General features: G+C 36.7%; 1 protein-coding gene across 2 annotated transcripts; it reads right to left on the minus strand.

Annotated features, from left to right (window-relative positions):
• Positions 1–132: 132 nt before the first annotated feature.
• Positions 133–9,392, minus strand: LOC107774689 (uncharacterized). 2 transcript variants are annotated; one of them, XM_016594317.2, is made up of 9 exons: positions 8,437–9,392; positions 7,556–7,886; positions 7,232–7,456; positions 6,534–6,793; positions 5,355–5,563; positions 4,447–4,572; positions 3,156–3,341; positions 867–1,004; positions 133–783 (listed from the first exon to the last, which is right to left on the minus strand). In XM_016594317.2, the coding sequence occupies exons 1-9, from the start codon at positions 8,561–8,563 to the stop codon at positions 457–459; spliced, it is 1,929 nt and encodes a 642-aa protein (XP_016449803.2). In that variant the 5' UTR covers positions 8,564–9,392; the 3' UTR covers positions 133–456. The 2 variants fall into 2 exon arrangements, with proteins under 2 accessions (XP_016449803.2, XP_075106667.1); XM_075250566.1 differs by having other exon boundaries at positions 7,556–7,907; positions 8,437–9,261.
• Positions 9,393–9,988: the final 596 nt, after the last annotated feature.

The raw sequence follows: 9,988 nt of genomic DNA on the forward strand, positions 1-9,988 counted from the left end.
TTACGTTTGACAAGCTAGTAGATTAATTTAGCAGGTCAATGGAATTGGAAAAACTTGTATCCTTATTTCAGGATTGACCAAAAAAACTGAGAATCAGCAAAATGTCATGATCTGTCTTACCTCATTTTGATGTGCGTGCAACATAACAGCTATTTCGTTAAAATATGGACGAAGTAGAGAAACACACTTAAACTACATGTTTACATATTCCCTTCTTCAAATAAAAAGAAAATTTCACTTCCTAGACATATTTACATAAGCATAAAATAAAGGCAGTTATCATCTATGATAGGATAAAATGAAGAGAAAGAATTGAGACAGCAGAAGACGGAATTAAAAATGCCAGGAACGTAACTCAAATAGATGGATACCTGCCTTCGCAAAGACCAAAAACACTCTATTTCTATCTTCTTCCAAATTAAGTTATGATCATTGATAAGCTAAAGCTTGGATAATTCAAGTGGTGCTGTTGTTTTCTACAGCAAGGATGGTTCTTTTGTCAGAGACCACCCTTTCCACCGCTCTATTAGTTGATTGCTCATTCTTGCTGCTGGTTTTAGTCCTACCATTTCTTTCAACAGTTCGTTGCAATATCCGGACTGGTATCCCACCCAAGTCAAAGTCTTCCTTCAAAGATCTAGTTAGGAACCTCAAATCTGTCTCTGAGAGCTGGGTTTTTCCGCTCATAAATGCAATAAAAGTTGGTGGTCTAGCTTTCACCTGAGTGAAATACTTGATCTTGGGTTGAGCCGCCTGGTCTTTCCAAGAATGTCTGCTCATGACCTGCCACACATTGTCAATCAACATTTATTTACCCAAACAAATATAACTTGGCCTGATGTGGCACATTTAGGGAAAATGTATACCTTGCGTAGCCAACGGTTAAGACGAGCTGTTGGCAATCTCAAACACCATTTTTCATATGTTTCAACAACCTGACGCATGACAGCTATCCGACCCTTTCCTTCTAGTGCTGAAACAAATACAACAGGTATTCCTGTGACCTGCAAATAAATTGCCTTAATGATGAATCAAATTCTACAACGGAAATTATACAAGCAATTCTCCCGAAGGTCATCTACCAATTTTTAAAGTGATAACATGCATCAAAAGATAGGAAAAGGAAACATAAGACATACAGTACAAAATCATATGTCCCAACTATCAGCTAGAGTAACTACATTGTTATCAGTGCATAAAATTTGTTCTCTAAATAAGAATTTTTGTTCAAGGAGAAAATGAAGTTGTCCTTGAATAGCAGACTCATATATCAAGTGGTAATACCCAACTAAGTATAGTAAATTCCGATTCTGCTTCACTTCTTTTTAAGAAAGAAAGAGAAGGAACTACCAAAGGTTAATCCCGTGATTACTTGTCCACACATGTTTCCTTACATAGTCTATTTATGCAATCACAAGAAATCTCCCATTCCTAAATGTCTTGAGACACTCAGTGACTTACCATAGAAGCGATATCCTTCTAAAAAAAAAATTAAAAAAAATATTAGGGATATACAAATGTCATGAATTCACTTATATTACGGAATGGAGCATGCTGCCAGGTTAGTGTTATGTCTGTGTTTTGCATATCTTATTCATTTCTATTTGTTGTGTTCAAGATCTCCAACTATTGCTGCAGTCTTACTGATTAAGGAACATTTAACATTACCTAAGTTGCTCGGACTCGGGTGCGGGTATCCGATACGGTGACGGATCCAAGTATCGGATTCGGCAAAATCTAAATTTTAAGATTCGGGGGTACGGATCCGGATATGGGTGCGGGGATTCGGCTAATAAAAAATAGAGCTATAAAAATATTGTAAATTTTGAGAGATATTCTGTGAAAAACTTACATGAATATTGTAGAATTCAATCTTTCATTCTCCAAGATGGACATTATTCTTTCATTCTCCTAAATCTGTTTTATTTTTGAATTTGAGAAATCAAAATCTCAATTTTTCTCCCAAGTTTGTCAATGGACTCCGGTCAAAGTGTCCGATGTCAGTTGACCGAATCCGGGACGTATCCCGCTCCCGTCCCGGTCTCGTATCGGGACCGAGGACGGCACCAAAATCGAAGAGTCCGCGCAACTTAGAAAGGAACCCACTCCAAATTCTAGAAAAGAGGATATAATTCATGCTAAAGTGCTACAATTTGTTTTTTTGCATAAGCTTCTCCACTAAATACATCTATCTGGCACGGGCTCATTTGATCTATTACACAAGGAAGATCCTTCAGAAAGAGAAGTAAAGCCCTCTATGAAATCTTTTTTCTGATAATTTTCTCACCTCTATAGGCCTTGCTGTTCTAACAATGATCAGTGATATTCTGCACTGCGCTAAATTTGCCGATGACTTAGTTTCTTCCGATTGTATTCTAAACCATATATGTTTGTTTGCCTTGATGTCTCCTCACTTAAACATTTGCATCTCACCCAAGCTATTCTTATTTTTTTCAACATTGAGCTCAGATCTCAGAACCTTCCTGCTATGTTCACTTCATTCTTTTCCTGTTGCATGTTCTCATTTTTTTTGGTGTCATTTGATTTGAAAAGGAAACTGACTGGTGTAAGGAAATTTTTTTCTGGTGTTGACATAGTTGATTATAACTGAGTAGTTTCACTTACCCAAAGATAAGTTCATTCAGATGAAAGATTGAGATATTTAGTCTTTAATGATTATAAATAGTACAATTGTATGCTTTTTGGTTGCCTAGCATGCACAATATTCACAGGCATTGCATCCTCTTTGATCAATAAGAGCAGGGACGAAGCCACATGGCCATAAGGGTGGTCAATTGACCACCCTTACTGTGCATATAGGTAAAATATTATATTTTAGAGGTATATAACACATGTGGGATTATACTATGTTGTTGTTGTTGAGGTATATAACACATATTGAACACCTTTTGTTGGGAATTTTTTTCACTTCTTTCAAATTTGAACGCCCTTGGGGAAATTCCTAGCTTTTCTAGTGAGTAAGAGTACACCTGCATTTATGCTTCAAAGAATAATACTAAGTTTAAGATTAGTTATGATTTTTACAGTTAACTTCTCTTTTGGACAAGCTACTCCAAAGGTATATGCATGAGAAACATTCAAATAAACGGTAGGATAATTGCAGCAAGAGATTATAGTTTTCCACACTGACAAACCTGTGGTATAACTGTCTGAATTTCTGCAGGTACAGCTTCAATTACGCGCTTGTACAATTTGGAATTTTCTTCCCCTCTAAGAAGATCCATCTTATTTACAATCACAACCAGACCACGTCCTTCCTCTACTGCTCGCCTCGCTATAACTACTTCAACATGCTTCATGCTCCGCCTAGCTTTTGCAATCTAATCATTATAAAGGAAAAATATAGAACGGTTGTATGGCAGTTAGAAAAAAAATGTGTGAAACACAGAAATAGAAATTACTCATACCACAAGAGCTTTAAAGGAGGGGGAAAGACAAGGAAAATTTTTGGAGATTATTCATGACTCAGGTAGTGCAGCAACTACACAAATCCCGTTGAATTGTCAGTCCATTAGCAGGCATAGAGCTATATGTTGCATCGCAATTGATACATCTCTGATATTACAGGTGTTGGTTACACTTTTCAGCCAATGTTCTAGGTTGTTGCCCCCAAGCGGATGTTAGATATAGAAACATTGATGCAAGTCATTTCTTCATACAGTGTTTAAACCAGATCCAACAGCTCTCCACTAACCCTTTCAGTCATTCTTATTCAAGCAAGAGATACCAAAGTTAAAATGTTGTCCAGTTCTCAGAAAGAAGACAGAAAAGAAGATTATGGTTCACAGAAATTCTAGTAAAAGCTAAAGCACTGTAATGTTTTCCACATTAAAACTAAATCAAACACACACTGAATCAGCAAAGACAATGAAATGGACTAACCTTCATTGCTGAAACATAAGGGTTGCAAATACTTATAGATCTAGGCCACTTTATTTGTTTAAATATTTTTTATAATGGTTATATCTGGGCCAGCTTGTGCTCACATTGACTATTCCACAGGGTACCTGCTATCTCCCATTAGCATAGGTACCGTAACTTGCACCAAGGCTTAGGCATATAGGAAGAAAGAAATCACCTAGCATTTTTTGTCTCTATTGGGATTTGAACCTTGACCTCCATAGTTTTCACCCAATTCACTGATTAATATGTCACACACTTGGGTGCATCTAAGCCAGTTTATTAGAACTGCAATTTAATTGTTTATCACACAGCAAATACATTAAGTGGGCCAAATTACAACAACAACAACATACCCCAGTATCATCCCACACCGTGGGGTCTGGAGAGGGTAGTGTGTACGCAGACCTTAACCCTACCTTGTGAGGATAGAGAGGTTGTTTCCAATAGACCCTCAACTCAGGAAAAAGTGGGCCAAATTCATGAATCTAAAACAAAAAAAATTGATAATCACAATTACCAAACCTCTTCTGCATCGAGGACCAAAGCAATTATATGTGCTCTCATAAGGTGCTTCCTTGATTGCACAATACTCAAAGATGCTGGGCCCTTGTCCTGTTTTGTCCTTTCCAACCAACCTGCTGTGTCAACCTGAGACAATTATACCCTCACAACATCAGAACTGATCATGCTAATACATAAGGCAATGAGGCATATGTCTTAGTGCCTTGCCTACACTTAAGCACAACTTAAGCTATGCTAAGCGAAACACCCTTCTTGAGCTTTTCTAAGCTTTAGGGCTTAAGTGCGCCTTAAATGAGCCTTTGACAACACTGTTTTGTGTCATTCAATGACACTTTTATTCATCTGACTTATTTCTCGAAACAATTCGTATTACTGGTTGTATGAACTATGAAGGTCAAAGCCGATAGGGATGAATCTTCCCCGTATGCATCTATGCTTGCTGCACAAGATGCTTCTCAGAGATGCAAGGAGTTTGGCATCAACGCACTTCACATTAAGCTTCAAGCCACTGTTGGAAACAAGACTTAAACACCTGGACCTGGTGCTCAGTATGATCTCAGGGCTCTTACCCACTAGGGGCCTAGGAATGAAAATTGGTCATATAGAGGATATGACTCCAGTTCGTACTGATAGCACTTGCAGAAAGGGTGGTAGGGATGATATTTTTTGTAAAAAAAAGAGGAGGAAAAATAAAAGGAATAAGAAGAAGATTAAAAAATTTAAGGAATGAAAAAAAAAGATTAATTTTTTAATGTGATCTCTTTGAGTGCATTCGTTACAATGAAGCTGAAGAAGGTCATGCTAATGGGTTTTACATCTATGAGATTACTCTTCAAAAGAAAAATGTTAGCCAAACTTGAATTGACCTAGTGACAGACAATATTTGCGTCAAAGTTACAGATACTTACCAAATAAATTGTTCTTCCTTGGTACTCAAATTCAGCACGAATGGAATCTCTAGTCAAACCAGCCTCAGGGCCAACCAAAACACGATCTTCTTGCAAGATTGTGTTCAACAAGGTGGACTTTCCAACATTGGGCCGCCCGACAATTGCCAACTGCAATGGCAATTTACACTCCATATCCTCAGAGGAGTCATTCTCCTGGCTCTCATCATCTGAAAGATTACATGTAGAATAGCAAGAAAGATCAGAAGCGAAGTTGATAAGCTCTGCAGGAAAAAAGAAACACTTCTACAAAAGAATGCTGCCGTTGTACCTCTGCAATTGTAGGTATATCTCTCAACATGTGACAGATCTCTGTATAATCACATTAAGGAATATTTTCTAGAAGATACACATCACTTGATTTATGATACACTCTATTTGCAGTTAGCAAAGCATAGAGAGGTCAACCAAATACAACTGTTTCTCATATCATTCTCTACTTCCCGTCCTATCTCCTCTATGTAAACAAAAGAGATATATAACTTAGCTAAAAGAGATAAAATTAGCTTCCCGTCTCACTTATGTAGCTTCTAATACTGTTTGTTTAATCTTTTGAGAACAAATCCAAAATGACATGCTTCTCTGCAGTTTCACTTAAGTAGCTAAAGTTGTTTATTGTAATTGTACCAACCGAAAAATATTATCTTCTTTCTGCACAGTACACCAAACTTCAACTGAGCAATTACATTATCGTAGGCGCAATGAGGGTTGAGTATCACATATTCATGATGTTACTATACTACACCAGTAGCATGGTTCTAGAAGTTACTAGCCATATTGAACTGTTTTCTACAATCCACACAAATCATAGCAGCAACCAGATCCATGCACTCATATTATTGATAGAGATACCGTTAGCAAGGATGTTGAGATTAAAATTCAATTTGACCATGCAAAAGCAAACTAATCTCATAAATAGATAAAGGGAACATTTGAAGAAGCCAAATGAAGATGCGATTCCAAGTCACTACAGAGCACACACTCACTGGCAAGCATAGGGAGATGAAGAGGTAGATGATCAACACATTTATGAGGAAAAAATTCCTCCTCTGAAATAAAACCTTGAAAAGGACAAAAGATTCAGATAAAGGTGGACAATTACCAAGCACCAAAATTCTCTCTGGGGCATGAGTTTCTTACCATTTATGTTTTGGAGCACATATTCTTCAAGTAATGGTCGAAGAGTTTCATGAAGTTCAACCATGCCCAGTCCAGTTTCAGCAGATAAAGCAATGGGATCACCAAATCCTAAGGTATAAGCTTCACCGACAGCAGATGCAAGAGAACCGTCATAGTCATCAAGCGATTCAGCTTTATTCATCACCACAATAGTCTTCATTCCGGGTGCATTCTTCCTCAACCACTTTCCAACATCCAAATCCATAGGCTGCAGTCCGTCTCTAGTCACAATACAAAACGATAGGTAACTATTGCGCCCAGTGAGATTTTAGTAATACAGTATGCAAAGTTTGAGTGTCACAAGCTACCAGCTTTGAGGCGTGTGATTATGTGATTAAATATGCTTTACTTTAGCAAATACCTTTTCAGCGGATTTTCATTCTTTATCTATTAGACAATAAGGAATCTCATCTATTGCAGCCAACTCATGGACCTTTAGAACAATGAATGAAGTTAAATTTCTTTGTGAGATTTACATATTCTTTGTCCTATTCTTCAAAAAAATTCTAACTTTTTTCTTCTTTATAAGTAATTCATTGGAAAAGGAAAAAAGCGTTGCCATAGTTGTCTATCTGATAATCAACAGAGAAGAGAAAAGACAGTATTGAAGAAACCAAGATTTTGTATTTTCACATGCTAAAATTCTTTTCCAATTCAACCTTGCATCAACTAAGAAGAGTGCCAATTGAGATCTAGACAGCACATTTCCAGTCATTTCTGCAGTTCTACGAAGAACAGAACCAGAAGAAGCCTCTGCTTCTAAGCCAGCAGAATCCAACACCTTAAACCTTAAATTGCCCAATTTTGCAACACCTTCTCGTATGTCCCGGGTAACATGGTCAGTAGGAGTGTTGTATACAAGGGCCTCCCTCCTTCGTATCAAACTACAAATCAAAAGCAAATTAACGATTACACAACGGTGACTGAAGGGTTCCCTTGCACTTGGTTACAAATCAAATTCAAATCTCCTTTGCTGTACTTACCGGTTAAACAATGCTGACTTCCCTACATTAGGTCGTCCTATGATTACAACCGTTGGCAGCTTGTTAATATGAATCCGTGTAAAATCAACCAAGTCGTCAGTGGGATGTTTAGCTTGCGGTCGACCATCAGTATGACTAGCAGCAGCTTTAACATTGAAGTCCTCTGGTACATTGTCACAAGCATCATCACCATTTGAAGCAACATTATCTAATACTTCATCATCTGCCCTCTCTTGACCTAACAGAGTGTAGAATTTCGCAACATTCTGAAAGAAAAAATGTTTTGATACTGAAACAGGAGTTCCACCACCAATCTTCGTTGATGGAAATCCTAAAACAGAAAAAGTAGCACCTGGTTCTGATGAGTATCAACTTTAAAATACAAATTCTTTCAAAGCCTAATAAAAGCATTACATAAGCAAATTAGAAAAACAACAATATAACTAGTACACATTGATCCCAAAGTAGTTGTGGTTGGCTATATTTATCTACTCAAATTCCATTTTATTTCAGTACGCAACAAATTAACATTCTAGCAGAATGAACGTTTGGTCTCCTGTGCTGGTTGGCTTCTAACCCTATATGTAATTTTTTAGTTGAAAAGAAGGGAAGAAAAATATTAGGCTGGCCATCTCCAACTATAGGAAAAGCAAAGCCAAGATTCCTAGGCTCAGTCTAAAATTTCTACTAGCTCAGCATACTAATCCCTCTGTTTCACTTTATGTGATGTAGTTTGGAGTACGAGGGCCAAGTTGACTAATTTTTAGTCACAACAGTTAGCAATTCAAAATATTTGCAATAAATTGGAACAGAGCGAGTAGTATTTACTTTGAAACATATACTTAAAGTACCAAAATCAATAGGAACAAACAAAAGATTACCAATAATCTCATTGCAGATGATTTTTTTGTGGAATTGTGAAGCTGAGGCAGCAGCAGTTACTCTGTAGAGGATACTAAAGCTATAGGCTGTTTTCCGTGCAGCTCGAAACCAGGCAGCACAAGACATTCCAAATAAATGAATTAGAAAAACTACTTATAAATAGTTTGAAGCTTTAAGCCGCCATAGCTCTGAGTGAAGCGGAAGCTACAAAGCTGAAGAAGATGCTGTATTTCCTGCTGGGCTAGGCCCAATAAGTTCTTTCGGCCCAAAGAGGATAAGAAATGTAACCAATTTGAAAAAAATGACAAACAAACCATACATTGATAGGAGGCGCATTGTCGTCTTTTTACAAAAATCTAAACCCAATTCTCCCCTTCCTTTTCTTCTCTCCGTCCCTCACTGTTCGATGGCGTCTGTCTCTGTTCTCTCTCTTTGATTTTTTCTTTCTCAACTAACTGCAAAGATAATTTTCAAGGAAAAGAGGTGCTGGAAAATGGAGGAAAAAAAATTATTTAGTTTAAATATATAAAATATTTTGAAGAATAGAGATTGTGGTTTGTCTTTAATCGGTTGACCAGTTTTATGCTTGTGGGCTGCTGTTGTGTCACCATTGATGAGCAGAAGCCATTGCTTTTTGCTGGGTTTGTTTCATGTCTTTTTTACTCCAATAATCTTTGCAGAAAATTATAAAGAATCCAAAATATTCACACTAAATCTAAAGAATCCAAAACTTAATTTCTATGGAGACTATCTAAAATTAAGAAGAGAGAATGATAGAAAGCAAAAAAATTAGAAGACATTCAAATTCCTCAAGCTTCTCTTCATAGAGGGAGAGAGCAGCGTGTAAGGGAAAAATGGGAATTAGGTTTGTCTTTCTGGTGGAAAGACAAAAATATCCATCTCATTTACTCATTGGCGGTATGGTGTTGGGGGGTTTTAAGGAAAATAAATATGCATACAATGCTAGCCTAGTGCGATTATGTAGTATGTTACAGGGGTGTCAATGGTTCGGTTCGGTTCGGCCGGTTATTTTATAAAATTTGTACTATACAAATTTAGACTTTTTGAAACCGTCCCAATCAAATCTGTTCTCTTCGGTATCGGTACGATTTGGTTAATTTTCGGTATTTTCTTAAATATCATATAAAATTCACTAGTAGAAGTAGAATGCAATAACATACATTTGTTTATAAGACTTAGTAAAACTCTCTAGACATTTTTACTGTTTAAAGGGTGATGAATTAAACAAATGAAATATGACTAGAGTATAGATCCATCAACTATTCTACAGCAACTCAAAAGAAACCAAGCAAAGGCAAAGAAAATATAAACATGAGTAAGATATTAATCAAGCTGTGACTCAAGAATAAAGTATATAGAAGATTAAATATTCAAAAAGATAAATCTAAATTATATAAAAGGAAATATATTTAATACATTGTAGTTTGCTACTCATAATCGCTGCAATACTTTGTGTCTTGCTAATAAAGATACTTAATATAACTTAGATAGAAGTAGCATAATAGGTGCCTAAAGAAAAATTTAATGCAT

The sequence above is a fragment of the Nicotiana tabacum genome, chromosome 3, assembly GCF_000715075.1.
Source record: "Nicotiana tabacum cultivar K326 chromosome 3, ASM71507v2, whole genome shotgun sequence".
In the NCBI taxonomy this organism is placed as follows: domain Eukaryota; kingdom Viridiplantae; phylum Streptophyta; class Magnoliopsida; order Solanales; family Solanaceae; genus Nicotiana; species Nicotiana tabacum.

What these genes read in the sequence shown, in the direction of transcription:
- LOC107774689 (XM_075250566.1), bottom strand. Translation starts at nt 8,563, where the DNA reads ATGTCTTGTGCTGCCTGGTTTCGAGCTGCACGGAAAACAGCCTATAGC. An exon ending in TGTGCTCCAAAACATAAATG is followed by an intron (nt 5,564 to 6,533) that starts GTAAGAAACTCA and finishes GTAATCTTTCAG; the next exon opens with ATGATGAGAGCCAGGAGAAT. An exon ending in TTAACCGTTGGCTACGCAAG is followed by an intron (nt 784 to 866) that starts GTATACATTTTC and finishes AATGTGTGGCAG; the next exon opens with GTCATGAGCAGACATTCTTG.